The sequence below is a fragment of the Papio anubis genome, chromosome 10 (genome assembly GCF_008728515.1).
Source record: "Papio anubis isolate 15944 chromosome 10, Panubis1.0, whole genome shotgun sequence".
In the NCBI taxonomy this organism is placed as follows: domain Eukaryota; kingdom Metazoa; phylum Chordata; class Mammalia; order Primates; family Cercopithecidae; genus Papio; species Papio anubis.
This window is the reverse complement of record NC_044985.1, coordinates 114,022,065-114,045,564: the sequence shown is the minus strand read 5'-3', so window position 1 is coordinate 114,045,564 and position 23,500 is coordinate 114,022,065. Positions and strand designations below refer to the sequence as shown.

The following is a 23,500-nucleotide window of genomic DNA, read 5'->3' as shown; positions in this document are numbered from 1 at the left end:
TTTTATTTCCATAGAAGGAGTGAGAATAGAAATTTTATATGAATTCAAATAATAGTATTGATAGCTATGAAAAATAAAGACAAAAGAGCATTGCTTCTTCCTACCGTATTTTTGACCTTTATTTCTTCACCTATAAAATAGGATTATGCAGTTTGCCTGCCCCCATCTTAAGGTTTTGTGAGGGTATCAGGAGATCTTATTTGGCAAAATATTTTAATACTGTAGTATTGAACGGTATGAGAATATGAAGGAGGGAACACATTGCCTTGTCTTGGCGTATTTCAACTACCACTAGACTGTCTGAATACATATGTTCAAACAATAAATCCCATTCTGTTAAACATGGACTTTCGTGTAAAGATTCCTCCCTGCATTTCCCAAAAGATCCATGTACAGAAAATGTGAAAAATCTCAGGATATAATTGGATCCTTTCACTGTGAGGTATACGCAGAGGAAAGTCAACAGGAAACACAAGCTCCAAATTCAACCTCCTGACACTCTGCAGCCCAGAGCCAGAAATCCTCCCCTTCCTTACCTGACCCACATCTTGCTAGGGAACTAGAGACTTCCTGGGGCTCTTCTCCATCACACATTTGCGAACAGTCATCACTGCCCTCTGCAGAAAGAAAAGAAATCCCTCAAGAAATTATGAAGAGAGGCCAGGCGCGGTGGCTCAAGCCTGTAATCCCAGCACTTTGGGAGGCCGAGACGGGAGGATCACGAGGTCAGGAGATCGAGACCATCCTGGCTAACAAGGTGAAACCCTGTCTCTACTAAAAAATACAAAAAACTAGCCGGGCGCGGTGGCGGCGCCTGTAGTCCCAGCTACTCGGGAGGCTGAGGCAGGAGAATAGCGTAAACCCGGAAGGCAGAGCTTGCAGTGAGCTGAGACCCAGCCACTGCACTCCAGCCTGGGTGACAGAGCAAGACTCCATCTCAAAAAAAAAAAAAAAAGAAATTATGAAGAGAAAACTTAGTGAAGATGTGGGAAGCTGAATTATCTCCTAGGTGGGGCTGTCCGCCAACCAGGCCCTCCTGGCCTGTAGGTGGATACACTCCAGTTGCTGTCACCAAGGCTGAGAACCATCCATCAGCTCACTTCCTGCCTGGACTCCTAATTCTCTCTCCTTCTCCCCCTCCCCCTTTCCTCTGCACATTTCCTCTTTCTCCGCCCTGCTTTCCTGCTGCCAGTGGCTCCAGGTGCTTCTCTTTGTTTCCATGTGTTTCTGCCCCCCTTCTCTGCTCCTGTCTTTTTCTCTTGCACCCCTGACTCTGCTCTTTACTGGCTTTCCCTATCTTGTTTATTTCCTTGTCACCCCGTTTTTAAAACTAGGTATAAGGAAAGGCATTCCTGGGACAGTGAAAATGAACCAGATAAGGAAGGGGATCAGGAACAGAGTGGGCCAAGGCAACACCACATACTACAGGGGAAGTGTGGCTCCAGGGCCCACATAGAAAAGATCAGATCATAAAAGAGCAGCTCCTGAAACAACTGATGCCTTTAGTAGAGACAAGACATATGATATGGGCTGGGGCCCCATGAAGGGTGGAAGCCACAGAAATCCACAGGAAGGATAACTCATCTAATCCTGTGCAACGAAGATCACTAGGGGAAAAGATCTAAGGGGAAAAGAAAATGATCTGATTGATATCTTGCGAATAACAATTTTGTTAAAGCAGAAAAAAATGAGTCTGATGAGTACAAGATCAAACAGGATATTCCTCCCTTTACTGAGAAAGCAAACCCTGGAGAAAGAGGAGTTTCTAAGTTCAGAGGAGGTGTTGGTTTCCACTGTGAAGTGTTCAGTTCCTGTAAGACATTGCAAAAAGGAAGGTCCCAAGATAAATGTCTTCAGGCACACGGATGGAGGAGCTTGGAAGGGAGGCCTGCCTGGCAGACAGATATTAAATACTTGACAATCATTCCACTACCTGAGCAGATGAGTCTGCGGGGAGAGAATTCTTACCCTGTGAGTATGCTTCTGTGCCACTCTCTACCTAGAGGGACCTTAATCAGAAAACTCACTATTGACAGAGGTGCCGTTTGCTGGAAGCTGCTGCTGTCTAGTGACTCTGACTTCAGCTCTACAGGCCCTCAACCTGCTCCTTTCCTCCGACAATAGTTTGCACTCTTTATGGGTTCTCTAATTAGTTTGATCTGTCTCTTTCTCTGCATAGTTTAATCTGTGCTTCCTTCCAACATTGTTGTCATTTGTATTTGCCTCCATTTGTACAATTTTCTCTAACTTTTCTCTCTTGGTTATCCGCTTTCTACTTTGTCTTTTACTTTCTCCTTTTCTGTCTGTTTCCTTGGGTTTTACCTTGCCCTCTTAGATGCCTGTAAAATGTCTATAATTTTATACATTTTCCTCACTCTCAAAGTTCTCTTCTCCCAGGTTGGAAAAGTTCTTCCATTTATGCAGGGGCTATAAAACCACATATCCTTTGCTTGTCAGTTCCATCCCAAGGGTCTTCCACATGACTTTTCTCAACTGCAAGCATTCAATCATTCACAAAACTTATGTCTGTGTTCCTGATGCTTCTGAAAGTAGGCTGAAAACAATCTCCCTGCCTCAATTACCATAACCTGCTGATATTTAGGTTTAATGTGTGTTTAATATCATCACCCAGGCATTTCTTCTCTGGTGCCCCCAGCCTAACTCTGGCATATTCTGTCTCCCTGTATTCTCCATGCAACGATATGGTCTCCACTCAGGGACTCACCTTACCTTGATCCTTTGTCTCTCACAATTTACAAAAAAGCCCAACAGAAAATTGACATAATTCCATCTGTATGCATGCGAATGTGAAGAAGGGAAGGTAGGATGGGAGAAAGGGAATTTTTTTTTCCATGCCAACTGGAAAACAAAGAAGTACTCAAATATCTAAAAATTTAAATCATAATTACCTTCTCCTTCATCTGGTAGTAGACAGAGCCCCTTCTCTGGTTCTCCTTCATTAGTGATTTGGGGAGTCTTTAGATCCAAGTTCTCTGCAGAGAAACAAGAAACTGACGGACGACAAAGGGTACATGGACACAGACCTCAGTGCGTTCACGACATCCAAGATGGGCAAACGCTGACAGCCACCCTCGTCTTGTTCCGCCTTTTCTCCATCTTGTTGCATCTCTTCTTTCTCCTTCTCTCTAATTCTCAGTGTCCTCCTCACAGTTCTGCCTCCACAGTTCCCTCCAAGTTGGGCAGCGCTTGGATTGTCTGGTCTTCTCTCCAACTGGCTTCTTCTGATTCCTGTTTCTATCTCTTTTTCCTTTTTTAGTGATATTGTATCTCTTTTCTGTTATTTCTTTAGCTCTTATTCTATATCCATCCTACGCCAAAGGGCAGACTCTATTTCCATGCTGTGTTTCCATGATTTCCCTTCCCTCCCACTAGTATTTTTTTCCCCTCTTAAAGCCTTATATTGGTCCCTGGTCCACTCCTCCGGGAACCTGCAGAACTCCTTGGGCTTCTTTCTATTCTGACCCTGTGACCCTGCCCTGAACCCCCAGCTGGCTTTGCACAACCATCACCCAGTGACACATCCAGGACACTGGTGCCCACTCTTCCTTTTCTACTTTGCCTTTGCGATAATATCTTGCTTGCATTTCTGTGCTTTATTTCCCAGTCTCTAAGACAGACATTTAGCTGTTTGCATACCCATGTTTAAGAGTTTGTGAGGGTAAAAGGAGCTCTTGTGCAATCCAGTCATCTGATAAAGACTGTCAGAAACCTTGTGCACCTGCTCTCCCACCCCATGTTGGCACTCTCATTTTCACCCTTGACACACATCTCTGCTGCTTGTGTTTCTACCTCTGTCTCTTGGCACTGGAGTCTCTTGGTACTTCTCTTTGTCTTGGTTTCTTTTTCTGGGACTGCTCCTGCCTCCCTCATTTCCCTCCTGCATCCCTGGTCCTGTGCTTTATGTCCTTGCCCCACTTTATACCTATTGAGGCACATGAAGGTATACACTTATATCTCCATACACCTTCATAGAGCGCTACTCTATGAAGGCAACTGTCCTTCTCTGTGGCTGTCTGGACTTTCCCTTCCAAATGTCTCTCCCTGACTATCTGTCTCTCTCCTCCAGTGATGTGCTCTGTCTACTTCGCACATTCTATCTCTGTTTATCTTTTCTGGCTCTATTTTTCTGGATATCTCTTATCTTGTATCATAGATTATGTTTACATACTTTCTAACTCAATAATTTCTCCACTCCTCTGCTTAAGCTTGCTTTATTTGTTAATAAAAGTCTCTTACATTAAACCCTGGTAGAGTCTCTTGGATTCCTAAAAGCCCTTTGGGTTTCCACATTGGACTCAGTCTATGGGACCCCACCCCAACCGGTGCCTGCCTCACAGAACTGGAAGCCTGTAAGGAGTCATCCAGTACATTGGTCTCCGCATTTCCTTCCTTCTCGGGTCTTAACAAATGCCGGTGTCACATGTACTTTGGTGTTTCTGGCTCCTCAAAACAACAATAACAGCACTTTCCCTGCCTAAATCTTGAGGTTTCTGAGGGTAAAAATGTAACACTTAAGAGAGTCCTCTAAAGACATACTGCATGATCCAATGACATAATGAAGAGTACTGGTCAAAAATAGCATTTAGTCTCATAAAGAGTGCATCTGAATTCTGTCAATTAGAGGGTAGGATACCATTTCTTTGAAGGCTTTGTCAAGTTTGTGATGAAATGATAAAAAGTATCTACCAGCAGAGGAATGATAAGATTTTTCATTCCCAAAGAAAAAGTGAGAATAGAATTTTAAATTCAAGTAATACTATTGATAGGGATGAAAAATAAAGGCAAAGAGCATTTTCTCCTCCTAGCATATTCTGAGCTGTATTTCTTCATTTGTAAAATAGGATTACCCAATTTGTCAGCCCCCATCTTAAGGTTTTGTGAGGGTATCAGATCTCATTCAGTAAAATATTTTAATGCTTTAGTATTAATAGGCATGAGAATATGAAGGAGAGAACACATTGCCTTGCCTTGACATAATCCAACTACCACGTGATTATCTAAACACATACTTTCAAACAATAAAACCCATTCTGTTAAACACAGACTTCTATATCAAGATTCCTCCCTGCATTTCCCAAAAGATCCATGTATAGAAAATGTGAAAAATCTCAGATTTAATTGCATCCTTTCACTGTGAAGTATGCTTGGAGGAAAGACAATCAGGAAACACAAACTCCAGATTCAACCTCCTGACACTCTGCAGCCCAGGGCCAGAAATCCTCCCCTTCCTTACCTGACCCACATCTTGCTAGGGAGCTGGAGGCTTCCTGGGGCTCTTCTCCATCACACATTTGTGAACAGTCACCACTGCCCTCTGCAGAAAGAAAAGAAATCCCTCAAGAAATTATGAAGAGAAAACTCAGTGAAGATGTGAGAAGCTGAAGTATCTCCTGGGTGGGGCTGTCCGCCAACCAGGCCCTCCTGGCCTGTAGGTGGACACACTCCAGTTGCTGTCACCAAGGCTGAGAACCATCCATCAGCTCACTTCTGCCTGGACTCCGAATTCTCTCTCCTTCTGCCCCTCCCCCTTTCTTCTGCACATTTCCTCTTTCTCTGCCCTGCTTTCCTGCTGCCAGTGGCTCCAGGTGCTTCTCTTTGTTTCCATGTGTTTCTGTCCCCCTTCTCTGCTCCTTTCTTTTTCTCTTGCACCCCTGACTCTGCTCTTTACTGGTTTTCCCCATCTATTTCCTTGTCACCCCCTTTCTCGTACTGGGCATCAGAAAAGGCATCCCTGGGATGGTGGAAATGAACCAGATAAGGAAGGGGATCAGGAACAGAGTGGGCCAGGGCAACACCACATAGTACAGGGGAAGTGTGGCTCAAGGGCCCACACATAAAAGAAAGATCAGATCATTGCAGCTCCCGAAACAATTGATGCCATTAGTAGAGATGAGACATATGATATGGGCTGGGGCCCCATGAAGGGTGGAAGCCACAGAAATCCACAGGAAGGATAACTCATCTAATCCTGTGCAACAAACATTACCACGTCGAAGGGGAAAATAATGATCTGATTGATATCTTGCAAATAACAATTGTGCTAAAGCAGAGAAAAAGAGTCTGATGAGTACAACAGCACACAGGACATTCATCTCTTTACTGAGAGAGCAAACCCTGGAGAAAGGGGAGTTTCTGGGTTCAGAGGAGGTGTTGGTTTCCATTTTGGGCGTGTTTAGTTCCTGAAAGACATCGCAATGGGGAGGGTCCTGGGATAAATATTTTCAGGCACATGGATGGAAGAGCTTGGAAGTCAGGTCTGCAAAGCAGATATGTACACAAGAATCATTCCACTACCTGAGCAGATGAGACTGGGGAAAGTGTTCTTACACTCTGAGTGTGCTTCCATGTCACTCTCAGCCTCGGGGGACCTGAATCGGAAAACTCACTATTGACAGAGGCGCCCTTTGCTGGGAGCTGCTTGTACATAGTGACTGACTTCAGCTCCGCAGGCCCTCGACCTGCTCCTTTAGTTGGACAACAGTTTTCACTCCTTACAGGTTCTTCAATTATTTTGATCTGTCTCTTTCTCTGCATAATTTCTTTGGTGCTTCCTTCCCATATTGTTGTTATTATTGTATTTGTTGCCATTTGCAGAATTTTCTCTAATTTTTCTCCATAAGGTTATCCACTTTCTATGTGTCTTCTACTTTCTCCTTTTCTGTTTCTTTGGGTTTTATCTTATGCTCCTAGATGCTGGTAAAATATCCCTTATTTTATGTACTTTCCTCATTCTCAAAGTTCTTTTCTCTCAGGTTGGAAAAGATCTTCTGTTTACACAAGGGCTATAGCACCACAGGTCCTTCCCTTGTCAGTGCCATCCCAAGGGTCTCCCGCATGACTTTCTCAATTGCAAGACTTCAGTCTTTCACAAAACATGTCTGTGCTCCAGATCCTTCTGGAATTAGGCTGAAAACATTCTCCCCTGCTTCAGTTGCCATAATCTGCTGTTATGTAGGTTTAATGTGTGTTTAATAACATCACCCAGGCACTTCTCCTCTGGCACCCCAGCCTACCTCTGGTATATTCATTCTTCCTATGTGCCCCATGCAGAAATATGGTCCCCACTCAGGGGCTCAGCTCACCTTGATCCTTTGTCTCTCTCACAGTTTTCAAAAAGGCACAACAGAAAGTTGATATAATTCCATCTGTATGTATGCAAATGTGAAGAAGGGAAGGGTAGGATGGGAGAAAGGGAAACTTTTTTTCCATGCCAACTAGAAAACAAAGATGTACTGAAATATTTAAAAACTTAAATCAGAATTACCTTCTCCTTCATCTGGTAGACAGGGCCCCTTCTCTGGTTCTCCTTCATTAGTGATTTGCGGAGTTTTTAGATCAAAGGTCTCTGCAGAGAAACAATAAATTGACAGACCACAGAGGGTGATGTGGACACAGACCTCAGTGCGTTCACGCCATCCAAGATGAGCAAACGCTGACAGCCACCCTCGTCTTGTTCCGCCTTTTCTCCATCTTGTTGCATCTCCTCTTTCTCCTTCTCTCTAATTCTCAGTGTCCTCCTCACAATTCTGCCTCCACACAATTCCCTCCTAGCTGGGCAGCGCTTGGATTGTCTGGTCTTCTCTCCAACTGGCTTCTCCTGCTTCCTGTTTCTAAGTCTTTTTTCTTTTTCAGTAATACTGTATCCCTTTTCTGTTATTACTTTAGCTCTTATTCTATATCCATCCTATGCCAAAGGGCAGACTCTATTTCCATGCTGTGTTTCCATGGTTTCCCTTCCCTCCCACTAGCATTTTTTTTTCCCCTTAAAGCCTTATATTGGTCCCTGGTCCACTCCTCCAGGAACCTACGGAACTCCTTGGGCTTCTTTCTATTCTGACCCTGTGACCCTGCCCTGAACCCCCAGCTGGCTTTGCCCAGCCATCACCCAGTGACACATCCAGGACACTGGTGCCCACTCTTGCTTTTCTACTTTGCCTTTGCGATAATATCCTGCTTGCATTTCTGTGCTTTATTTCCCAGTCTGTAAGATAGACGTTTAGCTGTTTGCATACCGATGTTTAAGAGTTTGTGGGGGTAAAAGGAGCTCTTGTGCAATCCAGTCATCTGATAAAGACTGTCAGAAACCTTGTGCACCTGCTCTCCCACCCCCTGTTGGCACTCTCATTTTCACCCTTGACGCACGTCTCTGCTGCTTGTGTTTCTACCTCTGTCTCTTGCCGCTGGACTCTCTTGGTACTTTTCCTTGTCTTGGTTTCTTTTTCCGGGACTGTTCCTGCCTTCCTCGTCTCCCTCTTTCTTCCCTGGTGCTGTGCTGTATGTCCTTGCTGCATCTGTCATCCTGTTGCTTTCTAGAACTAGGGATCAAAAAAGGCATATCTGAGAGTGTCTGTAATTACCATATGATTTCACTAGATTAGTGAGCATGATGGAGATTGTAGTGAAACAAGATGACTTTTCCAAGCACAGGGCTAAGCCTTTAGGAAGGCTCAGATGAGAAAAAGTCATCAGAAAATGACAGTGACTAGAAAATCTGTATATAAACCTTGAAGTAGTTGCAGGAGAGGCAGACATGAAGCTGGAGCCCTGGGGAAAAAATAGATTTAATCCTTATGGCCCCCAGTAGTTATTGATTTAAAGTAGAAATGTAAGATAAGCCAACTTCCATTTTTGAAAGAGTTGTTTGAGTTGGAAAGAATGGATGTGAGAAGTACAAGATCAGAGGAAAGATGTGAGTCTAGAGGCTGTTGCTCCAGTCCAAGAGAGAGATCTTACCAGAGTTTTTGTGTTGGGGTGGAAGGAAATGGACAGGTGAGGTATGTAGAACTCACTAAAAGTCTACTGGATGTTGATGGGGTGCTTAAGTTGAGGGAGGTGGGGAGAGTCATGAGCGGCTCCTAGGTGTCTGCTTGAAGAATGGAGTAATAGTGTTTCATCCTGAGATAGGGAACACTGGGAGAGAAGTCAGATCTGTGTCAGGAAAGATGGTATGTACAATCTTGGAGGTGTCTTGTATTGAGGTTCTTGAAAAACATCCAAATGAAGAGGTCTTTCAAATATCTTCGTGAACGTATTCAGGCACTCAGATGAATGAACTTAGAAGATAAATCTGGACATATGTGTTTTGAAATCATTAAGTTATAGATGGGAGAGACATGAAAGCCTCAGGGAGAGGCTGACTGCTTCTGAGGACATTACAGGTGCCATTTTGATAGCTTGGGAACACCCTCGTGAAAACTCACTGCTAACATGTCTCATTCTTGGGCCAGAAATTATTTCTGTCTAGTGAATCTTCTCTCCATCCCTACAATGTCCCACATTGTTCCCCATCTCTTGCAAGCAGTTTTCACTCTCTGCTAACTTTTCACTTATTCTCCTTTCTCTTTTTCTCTGTGTATAACCTTTATGCCTCTCCTCCACTGTCTCTGTCTTCGAGCATTTTTCTTCTCTCTGTTCCTCTCATAATATTTTCTCCACCTTTTAAGTCCTGTGCCTTATTTAATAATCAAGTTTACCTCCTTTCTTCCATGGTGCTCATTTCCATGCCTATATCTGTTCTCTCTAATTAGCTTTCTGTTCCTAATTTTTCAATTTCAATTTAATTTTAATTTAAATTTCAGTCTTTCTGTATATTCTGTCTTATTTTTCTCCCATACCATCAAAGGTCTCATCTTTTGCCATTAACAAAGGGGCAGGGACTCTTCCCTTTGTGAAGCTCATTTCAACAGTTTTTCACTGAGTTTTCTATATTGCAATATACTCATTATATCCATGCTCTTGGCATAACCTTGAGAAAATAAGTTGAAAATTATCTCCCCTTCCTTATAACCCAATGTGGTATTATTACCCAAATATTACCCAACATGGTAATATTTGAATCCCATGACTATTTAGGTAAAACTGGCAGTCACTCAGATCTCTCTTTATTTAATGATTCAATCTATATTTTCCTTTCCCTCTCTCTTTCCCTATGTCCTATATGCAGGAAAGCCCCAACCAGTCTGAGATCATCCTTCTTTTGCTACTTGTCTCTCTCAAGGAAAGCAGGAAGGAGCTGGGCATAGACTGTCTGTGTCTGTATGTGGGGAGGGATGCATGGATGAATGGATGGCTGGCTGGCTGGCTGGATGGATGAATATATGAATAGATGGATGGATATATGGATGAATACATGAATAGATGGGGGAATGGGAAGGGAGATGAAAGAGTAGGTGTTTTTGTATGTTGACAGAATAACAAAGCTTTAATTTAAATCCTAATTACCTTCCGTATCATAAGGCAGTAATGTGGGCATTTCATCTGATTCTCCTTCATCTGTTTGTATAGCAAGTTCACAGGACACTGCGGAGCGAAAGAGGAACATGACAGACAATTGACAGTGACCTGGACACCTACCTGGATCCATGCTGAGCTCTAATGTTCAGGTGTAGAACTGCTCCCTGGGGATAAAGGTATCTTTGCACCAAACAAGAATGGCTCCACTTCTTCTAGCACCTTGTCGGGCCCCTTTCCCTTCTCTCCCTCTCTCTTCTTCTCTTTTTTCTCCCTCTAACCCTTTCTTTACACATTGCTGCGTCTGCACCATAAACCAACTCCAAGATCTCTTTGACTTGACTTCCTCTTCCTGACTTCTACCATTTCTTTGCATTTCTGTCTCTTTCCTCCTTCGTGATGTTTGTTATCTCTTTGCCCCATTATATCCCTATTCATTCTTCTAACTTTGTCACTTCCACTTTGTCTCTTCTGTATACAGTATTTCATTATTCCCAAATAATCCTTGGCAAGTAAGTTTAAAATTCTCTCTCTTTTCTCAAACCCCATCCTGGTAGTATTTAGATTCCATATTCATGTAGATAAAATTGGGCCCACTTAGGCAATACCATTTGGTGCCTCCAATCAGAGTAATTTTTATTACTCTGTACACTTAAGCTCTCTGCCCAGGAGCCCCTCCACTAAAGGACTTAGCCGTCCTTTACCTCCTGCCTCCCACACACCTGGGGAAAACAACCACAGGCTGAACGAAAGTGTGTTACAGGGGTGGTGGTGGAGAGAGAAGGAAGTGTTGCTTGCCTAGAGATAGGCCAACTAATTTAATGAGATAATTGGTCATTTAAATCATAATTACCTCCCCCACCTGGTAGTAGACTGGGTGCATCTTCTGCGTCTCCTCCATCAGCATTTGGGAGGGCTAATTGCTCACAAGACTCTGAAGAGAAACCTGGAAATAAATAACAAGGCACAGTGATGAGAGCACAGACCTCAGGATGTTCCTGCTGAATCCTGGTGTTCAGCACTCAAGTGAGCTTCTCTTTGCAAAAAAAGCACCATTGCTCCAAGGACCTCGCCTGAGCCCCACCACAGCCTTGCTCTGCCTGTTTTCCTTCTGGTCATCTCTCTGCCACCTCCTTTCTCCTTCTCATTTTTTGGTCGCCACATGCTCTTGCTTCTACACCATGAAGCACTGACCATCTCCTTGACTCCCTGGGATTTCCTCTCTTTTTCTTTTCTGTTGATCTTCAATGCCCTCCATCACATTTTCCTACTTGTGTCTCCATTTTTCTTTCTGGTTCTCTTCTTCTGGATTTCTTGCATCTGCACGGCAGGTTCCAATCTTACCATTTCTCTTTGCTTTCCCCTGCTCTGGCCATGGAAATGCTTTTGTTGAATAAGAGTCTCTTTGCACCAGGCCCTAGCCCACTCCCCTAAGAACCTGCAGGTCTCCTTGGGTCTCCTGTGTGAACTCCGATCCATGACCCTGGCTACCCTGATTTCTGTCAAACTCACACAACCATCACTGCAGTGAGTCAGCTGGAATGTGGGTCATGTTCTTGCTTGACTAATTTGACCTGGTAAAAGACCTTACACCTTTCTATGCTTCTACTTTCTACTTTATTTAGCTATAAAATAGAAATAAGCAAAAGTTTATCCATCTAAATTCATAAGCTGTGGTGATAAAATGACATCTTGTTTGCCAAAATTCTTTGAACAATAACTATGTAAGATAGTAACACAATGGAAAATATTTGGCAAAAATTATCATTTAGTTTTTTGAGTAGTTGGTCTGATGGAACATGTTTCTTATGAAGGCTTTCTATAGTGAGGGACAAAATAATAATAGTAACAAACAACAGTAGTTTTTATTCTCTAGAGAAAATAAATGGTGGGTAGGTATAATCAAGTTTTTATTGTTAGTAGACATGAAAGACATTATCCTTCTCTAGCATATTTCTACTATAACATACACTTAGGAACATTTAGCAGAATTATGGGATCTGAGGACAAAATGGATCTTTTGCCTGTGGAATGTGCTCAGAGTAAAATGCATCAGGAAACACCAGCTCTGAATTCCACCTCCTGACACCCTGAAGGTCAGGAAGAGCAAGTCACCCCTTCCTTACCTGGCTCACACCTTGGCAAGGAGCTCAAGGCTTCCTGAGGCACTGCTACATCACCCATTTCATGATCGGCATTGCTGTTCTCTGCAGAAAGGAATGAAATCCCTCAGATGTCTTGATTTACGGTCAAGAAGGCATCAAAACAAGAAAATAAATAATGAGAAAACTAAGAAAGCCTGATACACTGGAAGGTCCCCACTCCCCAAACAACCTGACCTGAGGATTAAGTCCTTCAGTAACCTTCACCAGAGGCTGAGAATAATTCATCCATTGCGGGGGAATCTTCCTTTCCTTACGCCTTCTTCTCTTTCACATTTTCTCACTCATGTCTTTCCATCTGTTTCTGTACATTTCCTCAATCTCTGCCTCTGTTTTTTTCTGCGGATGTTTCTTGGAGCCTCTCTTTCCTAGATGCATTTCTCTCTTCTCTGCTCCTGCAAATTTTTCTCTTGCTTTCTCTGATACCACTCTTTCTCTCCCATCCTTAGCCTCTCAATTGTGCCTTTCTAGCTTTCTCTAAAGAAAGACCTCCCTTTGATCATATATTCTAAGTAGGATTTAGCTGGATTGGAGAAGGATAAATGGAGAATGTTGGGACAGGAAAACAATTCTAAATAAGGTAGCAAAGAGAAAACATAGGGAAAGGCTCAGTTTGAAAGAAAGATTTAACAATTGAAATTATTGGGGGAAATTTTATTCTACCTTAAAATAATACTTCAGGAGGCAGGTGATTAAGCTGGAGAAGTAAGCAGGTGGATCATTGTGGATGCCTTTGGATTTTACTTAAAAACCCATTTATTTAATCCTTAGTGTATTAAGGAGGTAAGTAGGAAAATGATACAACCTAAGGTGCATTTTAAAATATCCCATCTAGTTGAAGTGCAAATAACACATTTGATGGAAGCAAGATTAGAGGGAGGAGATGAGCAAAGGATGTTGCCCTGAGAATCATGAGAGTGATGGAGATCTGGACCAGAGACCTGGTCTTGGGGATGCAAAGATGGACAGGCCAGAGGCAACCTGAAGATGAAATGATTACATTGGCTGCATAACTGGCATGTATTTGAGGGCAAGGGAGGAGTCATCCATGATGACTTGACTAGGTTTCCAACTTGAAAAACCATGGGACAATAGTGATCCATCTCTGGGAGAAAGAGTGCTGTGAAGGAGTTAGATCTAACTTGAGCAATGAAGATGTTGCTTTTAGTTCTCAAAGTACCAAGTTTAAGGTTCTTGAAAAAATTCAAGTGTAGATGTCTGTCCGACCCATGAGTAAAGGTCCTCGGGTCCATGAATAAATGTACTCTAAAGATAATTTAGAGTGAAGATTTGTGCTTGGGAATCATTAGACTATTCTGGGAGAGGCCTATTGAAATCTGAGTACGATGTAAGTGCCACTTTGATGTGGGAAGAGTTCAATCTGAAAACTTATGGTTCATGGAGCCAACCCTTGTAAAGTTGCTGATATCCAGTGCTCTTACCTCAAACCTACACTGTCCCAGTCTGCTTCTCTCTCCCTTTTATCCACTTTTCACTCTCAAGTGATTTTACACCCTTTTTTTCTTAACTGTTTATCTACATAGTTGCCTCTGCACCTCTTCATTTTCCCCATTTCTTGGTATTTATTTTCCTCTTATCTTTCTTTTTCCATATACTTCTCTCTCCATTTTCACCTCTGATCCTTGGCAGATGTTTCAGTTTACGTTTTCTCTGCTGTGTCTTATACTTCCTCTCTTTCCATTTCTGTTTCTCTCATTTCACTTTGATCTTCTATCTGCCAACATTATTTCGGTTTTGTCTCCCTGCGCAATTCTATCTTTCAGGCTCCCCTGTCTCTCCATATCAAAAACTCCCCTCTTGGACTGTGACCACAGTACTAGGGACCCCTAACTGGCCAACTCTGTAAGGAACATCTCTCACCTGAATCTGATATGGCTTAGGTTATTTCTGAGTTTCTCTTAATAGTTCTATGAAATTAATTAAAAATAATCCCCTTATCTCAACCTGGGAGGGTAGGGAGGGTAGGATTTTTATGTTCCCTTAGAAGATGGAATCCATTCATGTAATTTGTCATGTATTATTCTCTGTCTACCTTTCCCATTTTCTCTTTTTATATTCTCCACCAATGGAGACTCCATCTATTCAAGAGATCAGATCTCCTTTTTCATTGGTTCTCTCACACCTGCTGGCAGATAAGGGCAGGTACATGCCTGTGTGAGGGGAAGAGTACTGGGAGATAACAGGGGGCTAAGATAGGAGAGAAAATACAAGCTTTGCCTCCATGAAGACAAGGAAGCAAAACTTTAATAAGGGCATTGATCAGTTAAATGATAGTTACCTTGTTTACCATATGGTAGTAATCTGGGTCTGTCTTCTAACTCGTTTACATTATTCATTTGGAGAGGTGGGTGTTCATAGCATACTGAGGAAAACAATGTGAAAATTACCAAACTCAGACAGCAACCAGAGGAGAGACCTCAGTGTGCTTAAGCTGAATTTGATGTCCAAGTCCCAGGATCTCCTGCCCCCGAGGTCTAACAGAGCCTTGTTCCCCTTTTTTTAATTGAGATGCACATATCTTAAGTGTAAATCATTGTGAAACCAACATCCCAGTCAAGATTCAGAACATTTCCACCATCCCAGAAAATTGCTTTGTGCTTAAGACACCACTGTTCTGGTTCCTATCACCAGCAATGGCTCCTTCCTTTCTGGCACTGTACTTGTCTGTATTGTCTGTACTTGTACTCATATAAATAGGATCATGCTGTATGTACTCTTAGAACTTGCTTATTTTGCTCAATATAATGTTTTTGAGATTTATCCATGTTGCTCTGTGTGATAACAGTTCATTCTTTTTATTGCTGCATAGTATTATACTCTATAAATTAGTCATAGTTCATCTACTCTCCTGTTGATGAGCATTTGGGTTGGTTCCAGATTTTAGTTATTATGAATAAAGCTGCCATAAGCATTCTTATACAAATCTTCGGATGAACATATTTTTATTTCTGTCATGTAAATACCTAGGAGTGAAATGGCCAAGATCATAGGTTAGATTTAACTTTACAGGAAATTGCCAGGCACTTTCCCAAAGTCGTCGCTATCATTTTACATTCCTACCAGCAAGGGATGGGCGGTCCAATTGTTCCACATTCTCATCTGCGCTTGGTATTGTCAGTCTTTTTAATTTTAGCAATTCTAGTGAGTGGATGATATCTCACTGTGACTTTAATTTGCATTTCCCTCATGATTAATAATGTCATACACTTTATGTTCTTGCTGGACATTTTGTATCTCCTGTTCTGAAATGTCTGTTCAAATCATTTGTCCATTTTTTGAATTGGTGATGTGTCCTTTTATCATTCATTTATTGGAGTTATTCATATTTTGTGAGTACAATTCTTTGTTAGATATGTGTATTGCAAATATTTTCTCCCAGTCTATGGCTTGTTTTTTCCTTTTCTTAATGGTGACTTTGGATGCATAGTTTTTAATTTGGTGACACATAACTTACCAAGTTTTTCTTTTATGATCCATGTTTTTTTGTGTCCTTTATAGCAAATTACTGCCTACTCTCAGTTTGCAAAGACACAGTCTCATGTTTTCTTCTAGAAGCTTTATACTTGTAGTATTAACTTGTAGATTTATAATCCAACTTGAATTATATTTTGTGGATGTTGTGTAGTATAAGCAGAGGTTTATTTTTCTTTTTTTTTTTTTCAATCTTTTTACAATTCATTCTACTTTTGCCCATTTCTCCAATTTCTACTCATAGTCTGAGGCAGTGGGCAGTGGTGAGCCTCAGGTGCCTGTCACCTGGAAGGTGCCAGATACTAACATATGAGATGTGGATACCGGGGCCAGGGGGATCCCCACAGTCCACAGAGAGAATCAGAGCCCCTGAGATGTGGGCAGTAGAAGTAACATCATTCCCTTCATTGCCACAGCCTGGAACACCCTGGTTAAAATACAAATATTGACTCAAAATTTGTGCCTAGGTACAGTTGGCTTGGGATCTGTGGATTCACCCAACCTCAGATTGAAAATATGGGAAAAAATTAAAAATAATAAAAGGCCAGGCATGGTGGCTCATGTCTATAATCCCAGCATTTGGGGAAGCCAAGGCAGGCAGATCACCTGAGGTCAGGGGTTCAAGACCAGCCTTGCCAACATGGTGAAACCCTGTCTCTACCAAAAATACAAAAAAATTAGCCAGGTGTGGTGGTGGGTGACTGTAATCCCAGCTACTCAGAAGGCTGAGGCAGGAAAATCACTTGAACCCAGGAGATGGGGGTTGCAGTAGCCAAGATCACGCCACTGCACTCCAGCCTGGGTGATAGAGTGAACTCCGTCTCAAAAAATAAATAAATAAAATAACAATACAAATTTAACAACTATTTACATAGCATTTAGATTGTATTAGATATTGTAATCTAGAGATGATTTAAAGTATACTGGTGCATGTGCATAGGTTATACACAAATACTATTATGCCATTTCATACAAGGGACTTGAGCATCCAGGACTGAGGGTGGTGGGTATTCCTGAAACCAATCCCTCATGTATACCAAAGGAGGCATGCACAGTATTTGATTTCCTCTAGACCTTTCTCTGACTTGGATGTACCATAATATGAAAACGAGATACCTCTTTTTTGAATCAAGGTATAGTATTCACAAATCAACACACCCCATTCTTCATACTGACTTATTTTACTTTTCCCCTGTTTAAATGCTTGTTATTGCTTCTTTATTTTCCAAAAACTAAACTCCAGATTCCCTAGCACAGGGTGTCAAGCCCTCCAGAATCCACTCCAAGTTCTTTCTCCAGAATCGGCTCCCAAACCCTCCCTCCCACACTCTGCAATTCAACCACATGGTTCTGAAAGGCCCCCACCAACCCTCTTTTCTGTCTTCATAGCTTTCATATGCAGCTCCTCCTCAGTGTATCAGTATGTACTGGGCTCTCTTCGTGACTTCTCCAGTCTTCGTTTGGAGAAACAAGTTGACATAGGACTGCACTGAATGATAAATTTTCTAATACAAAGAAAATTGTTTTATCTTTGAATGTATCTGCAAATATCAGAGAAGGTTTCCTCCTTTCCTATGAAAAGGCTTCACTCATGTCTTCCTTGAAAAAAATGGAGACTTCAACCCTATGTTTTACAGCATCAAAATCAAGTCCTGGCTGAGCAACCATTTGCAGGATTACTTGGTTAACATCTATCACTCCCACTATATGTAAACTCCATAAGGACACGGAACATGTGTGTTTTTTCATCATTATATTCCCCCTGGGCTTGGCATGTAAGAGTCACTCAGTCAAACATTTGTCAAATATGAATGAAGAGTGAATGAATGAATTAATGAATGAAATGGGCTTGAATCCCCCAAAGCTGTTGAGAGCTATAGTTACCATTTTGGAAGCTTCTATAAATCTCGTTTAAATCAGGATAGGCCATCAGGTTAATCCTGCTGAACAATGCTTCCAGATGTGACCAGCCAAACGTCTTCTCCAGTTCACTGAGTACACAATACATCACTCTTGTCACTGGGACCAGGTTTCTAAAAGCTTCTTGAAAATGCTTAAAAATATTAAATGGAGAATTATGTAGTTAGAGATTTATGGGTTCCAAAAGACTCTTAGGTGGTAGATAGAACATCTGTTCTCTTGTGAAATGCTAGAATTTTGCATATATTTGGATGACTTCTTAAATGTCCTCCACCATAAAAATACAGTCTTAATTTTTTGAACCTGACTCTCTGACATTGTTGTACACTTAAGAGGAGAGAGTTATTTTAAATAATAAATGTGGGTTCAGAGTTGAATGTTATGTGTGGCTTTAGAGCCTGGCCAGGTTATTTCAGGAGTGGCCTTAACAAGGCTGTTCTGTTATGTGGATGATAACCACTACTAGGATTGGCCTGGCCTGACAGAGTTCCAGGAAACCAATCAACCAGCCCCCTACTGTGACTCCTGATCAAAGGGCACAGAAAATTCACAAAGACAAGAAGAAGGCTTGTCCTCAGTATCCCTAAAGGCATCCACTGCTAACATTAACTTGCATTCTAGGGCTCTAGAAATGTCCAAAGATCAAACAATGATTTGGAGAGACAGTAGCAAGCATCTGCTTCCAAATGTAAAATAACATGACACAACTTCCCTGTGAGTTTCAAAAAAATCTCTGTTTCAAGTGTTTCAATAAGTAGGCTTTGGAATGAAACGCTGCCTAGCTCACTTATTTACTTTAATTATGGCTACCATTAGTAGATTGCATACATGCACCTAGGATGATCTGCACCCATGCAGCATTCCCATTCTCTCTGCTGCCCACCTCCCTCACTGTGGCCCTCCCCCAACATTTACTGCAGAAGAAGGGAGGTTTTCTGTGATGCCTGCTTCTCCTGTCACCTCCTAACCTACAGGATGATGAAGGTCCCCATTCACAGGAGGTCCTTTAGCCTGTTCATTGCATCTTGAAGTTTGGCATAATTGAGTATGGACCTGGTTTACCATCATTTGGAAATTCTTACTTACTTCATACATCTGCTCAGAGATGAAGGAGCGGTCTCGGAGGCCCATAAGGAAAGGAAATGGTCTTGTTATTGCACTTGCAATCTCTACCTTGTGTTCTCTGAAGAACCTGAAAATGGGCTCAGGGCAAACCTGCTCCTGCAGGTTCTGATCCTCTGTGTTCTGTATATCTGTGACCATTCTAAGAAACAAAGATACAACGTGGAAATAGATACTGAGTTTCCAAGAGGTTTGTGGTGGCTAGAAGATTTTAGACATGAAGGATGGCCAATGGAGAGCCAACATGTGTAAAATAGGCTTTCTTGTGGGGAAATCAGAATGAATGAAATTTATTTATTTTGGGAAAAATCAAGGTGGAAAAGATGAAAACAGTGAACTTATTAAAGACTTAAATGTTAGATCTAAAACCATAAAAATCCTAGAAGAAAACCTAAGCAATACCATTCAGGACATGGGCATGGGCAAGGACTTCATGTCTAAAACACCAAAAGCAATGGCAACAAAAGCCAAAATTGACAAATGGGATCTAATTAAACTAAAGAGCTTCTGCACAGCAAAAGAAACTACCATCAGAGTGAACAGGCAACCTACAGAATGGGAGAACATTTTTGCAATCTACTCATCTGACAAAGGGCTAATATCCAGAACCTACAAAGAACCCAAACAAATTTACAAGAAAAAAGCAAACAATCCCATCAAAAAGTGGGCAAAGGATATGAACAGACACTTCTCAAAATAAGGCATTTATGCAGTCAACAGACACATGAAAAAATGCTCATCATCACTGACCATCAGAGAAATACAAATCAAAACCACAATGAGATACCATTTCATACCAGTTAGAATGACGATCATTAAAAAGTCAGGAAACAACAGGTGCTGGAGAGGATGTGGAGAAACAGGAACACTTTTACACTGTTGGTGGGACTGTAAACTAGTTCAACCATTGTGGAAGACAGTGTGGCGATTCCTCAAGGATCTAGAACTAGAAATACCATTTGACCCAGCCATCGCATTACTGGGTATATACCCAAATAATTATAAATCATGCTGCTATAAAGACACATGTACACGTGTGTTTATTGCGGCACTATTCACAATAGCAAAGACTTGGAACCAACCCAAATGTCCATCAATGACAGACTGGATTAAGAAAATGTGGCACATATACACCATGGAATACTATGCAGCCATAAAAATGGATGAGTTCATGTCCTTTGTGGGGACATGGATACAGCTGGAAACCATCATTCTCAGCAAACTATTGCAGGGACAGAAAACCAAACACTGCATGTTCTCACTCATAGGTGGGAATTGAGCAATGAGAACACTTGGAGACAGGAAGGGGAACATCACACGCCAGGGCCTGTTGTAGGGTGGGAGGAGGGGGGAGGGTTAGCATTAGGAGATTTACCTAATGTAAATGACGAGTTAATGGGTGCAGCACACCAACATGGCACATGTATACATATGTAATAAACCTGCATGTTGTGCACATGTACCCTAGAACTTAAAGTATAATTAAAAAAAAAAAAAAGACCTGTGCATAGAAGTAAAAAGGTTCGCCCTGTTCCAATCAAACTATTATAAAGAGACCTTCACCTGAACTCTCTAGGGAAAATACACAATTAAAAGACGTCAAAATCTTTATAGGAATTGACATGATGCTGTGGTAATTAATTTTATATGCCAACTTGGACGGTTTTTTGGGAAAAGATTAACATTTAAATTAGTGAATTTGGAGTAGGGCAGATTGCCTTCCATTGTGTGGGTGGGGCTTGTCCAACCAATTGAAAGCCTGAATAGAACCAAAAGACCAGTGTCCCCAAGAAAGTAAGAATCCTCTAGTAGACTGCATTCAGACTGGAGCTGCACCATCAGCTCTCCTGGGTCTCCAACCAGCAGGCCCACACTACAGATTTTGGACTTGTCAGCCTTCATAATTGCAAGAGCCAATTCCTTATAACAAATCTCTTTCTCTCTATATACACATCCTATTGGTTCTGTTTCTCTGGAGAACTTTAACTTACAGAGAAAGAAATAAAAATCTGGCTGAGATATTACAGAACTCAACACTGAACTGCAAGTCTTCTTAGTTAACAACAAAGAGAGGAAATCTCAGGAGTCATAAAGGAGATGTATCTCCTCCATCTGTAACTGTAGAGGGAGGGTGGTATTCTCCATCACAAAATTGGTTCAAAGACTCTCATCTGGTAAGGTTTGATTAAGAATAGTCACAATAAGGCTGGGCGCGTAGCTCACGCCTGTAATTCCAGCACTTTGGGAGGCCGAGGCAGGCGGATCATGAGGTCAGGAGATGGAGACCATCCTGGCTAACACGGTGAAACCCCGTCTCTACTAAAAATACAAAAAATTAGCCGGGTGTGGTGGCGGGCGCCTGTAATCCCAGCTACTCGGGAGGCTGAGCCAGGAGACTGGCGTGAACCCAGGAGGCGAAGCTTGCAGTGAGCCGAGATCGCGCCACTGCACTCCAGCCCGGGCGACAGAGTGAGACTCCGTCTCAAAAAAAAAAAAAAAGAATAGTCACAAGAAAATGACTCTTTCTATGGTCCAACATGGAGATTTGTGTGAATATGCAAAACTAGGACACACTGATCTGTCTACACTTGGAGACCTCTGGATTTCAGACATTAAGGCTGTGCCTGGGAAACTAATTTTTACTCACAAAAGTTTGTAGTTCTGATTCTTACTTGCTAAATTGTTCTCCTTGCTAATAGGCCTTAACATATTTATCTGTATTTTTAAACGGTATGAAGACTTACAGATTTTTTTTTATCCCACAATGAAAGTCATTGGGACTTTCCATTCCTCAAACATGCATCAGGATAGAATAGAGGATCACTAAGATTTCCCATTCCCCAAACATGCACCATTTATCCACCGAATTCTGTTAAAAAAGAAAAAGACTTCTGGTTTAAAATGGTTGATTAATGACAACTGTTTTTCTCCTCTCTCACTAGAATGTCTCCTAAATGATAGGAAAGGAATTAAAGTTACAATGATGAAGAGAAAGGAATTAGATGAGAAATTTTAACCTAAATATGACAGAGAAAAAACGGTCAGAGGGGTACTCATTGCTATTGAAGGTGGAGGATGGTTCCTGAGGTCAGAAAAGGATCCAGCATGTCCTGCAGCCTCCCAGAGATGCAGTGGTGGCTGAGAAGGAGATGCAGAGATGAAAATCAAGAGATTGTTCCAGAGGCGAAATTAAAAACGGTTTGCTCTACGACACAGAACACCCACAATCAGGCAGAAGAGTGGAGGTTTCTTCTTAAGAAAAATATAAATGACTCAGAGAGAAGGACTGCAGGCATTTGGTATTTGCTCAGTGAAGCCCACAAACTTACAAGCCCACCTCATTAAATGGAGTTTCAAGTTTGCTTTTCAGCATCTTGCTGGTAAGCATGAACAGACTACAACGGACCACAGCATGTGTGGAAACCTACAACATTAAGGAGTAAACCAAGATAAGCAAAAGGCAAAGAAGTACCCTAGCAGAAATAGGGATGTTTCAGGGAACAAAAGAGAATTTCTAAACAACAAATATTATCATACAAAAAGATAATATATTGTACCAAAAATTCCATGCAGAAAAGAAACAACCAGAAAATAAAACAGAGACCTTGGAAATTCAAAATTTCCCAGAACAAATGGGGAAAAGCCCTAAAGGGAAAAATAGATAAATTTGAAAAGCTAAATGTCTAAAATAATGATGCGAGCCTATAAGCCTAGAGGTAAGAGGAAACTACTAAAAAAAAAAAAAAAAAGTGTATACCCATCCAATTCTTGAGAATGGGTCCAAAAAAATTAAAAGGGAAAGATGTATACCTTGTTCAATGATTCGTGCATGAGGGCAGAATCAATACTTAGACAGACAAGGACTCAAAAAATATTTTGCTCATGCACCTTCTGTGTTGGTCACACATTTTTCAATGTTCTTTTCTTCTGGGCCAAGGTAAGATTGTACCTCCTTTGGAGCAATGGGAATCACTCCAGCAGAAGAGCTCAGAGCCAGCACCTGGTTAGGCACACTCTCTGTTCCTCTACCACAGTGACTGTCATTTCAGATGGGGTGGCTGCTCCTCAGCCAGAGACAGAGTCCAGGATGAGGGTCCTCTGAGCAGAGGCCTGGTGACCCGTTGAGATTTGGGAGTTGTTTGTTCCTATAGAGCACCCTACTCCATTTTTACTGACACTGTGTGGGACAAATTATTTGATGATGTACTACAATTAACAGAATCAAGAAATCAGTATCCATAAAGTCTTGTTGTAAAGGAACTGAAAGCATCACTAAAAACCAGTTAAAATCCTGATGTCTCAAACTTATAAATTATCTTAGAACAGTAATTCTCAAAGTGGGGTTTAGAGACTCCCTAGGATTGTGCAAGACCCTTTCAGGTGTCACCAAGGTAAAACTGTTCTCATAATAACATATTATTTTCCCTTTTTCTTTCTCATTCTTTCATGAACATACAATGAAATTTTTCAGAGGCTAAATGTCCTGTGATGTCACAACAGATTGAACGCAGAAGCAGATAGGAGAGTCTAGCTGCCTTCTACTGATATTTAAA

The 23,500-nt window shown here is 41.6% G+C and overlaps 1 protein-coding gene across 27 annotated transcripts in view; it reads right to left on the bottom strand.

The window, feature by feature from the left end:
• The window catches only part of SP140 (SP140 nuclear body protein), a 92,618-nt gene that overhangs the window by 61,310 nt on the left and 7,808 nt on the right, over positions 1 to 23,500 (bottom strand). For 9 of the 27 annotated variants that reach the window (XM_031651564.1, XM_031651587.1, XM_031651585.1 and 6 more), the window contains exons 2-13: positions 18,912 to 19,089; positions 17,790 to 17,958; positions 14,713 to 14,796; positions 12,378 to 12,458; positions 11,105 to 11,197; positions 10,243 to 10,320; positions 8,187 to 8,336; positions 7,286 to 7,366; positions 7,104 to 7,166; positions 5,255 to 5,335; positions 2,910 to 3,011; positions 537 to 617 (exon numbers count right to left, since the gene is read on the bottom strand). In XM_031651564.1, coding sequence (XP_031507424.1) covers positions 537 to 617; positions 2,910 to 3,011; positions 5,255 to 5,335; positions 7,104 to 7,166; positions 7,286 to 7,366; positions 8,187 to 8,336; positions 10,243 to 10,320; positions 11,105 to 11,197; positions 12,378 to 12,458; positions 14,713 to 14,796; positions 17,790 to 17,958; positions 18,912 to 19,089 — 1,241 coding nt within the window. Of the gene's footprint in view, positions 1 to 536; positions 618 to 2,909; positions 3,012 to 5,254; positions 5,336 to 7,103; positions 7,167 to 7,285; positions 7,367 to 8,186; positions 8,337 to 10,242; positions 10,321 to 11,104; positions 11,198 to 12,377; positions 12,489 to 14,712; positions 14,797 to 17,789; positions 17,959 to 18,911; positions 19,090 to 23,500 lie in introns of those variants that run through there. The other 18 variants (XM_031651570.1, XM_031651566.1, XM_031651579.1 and 15 more) reach the window with 16 other exon arrangements.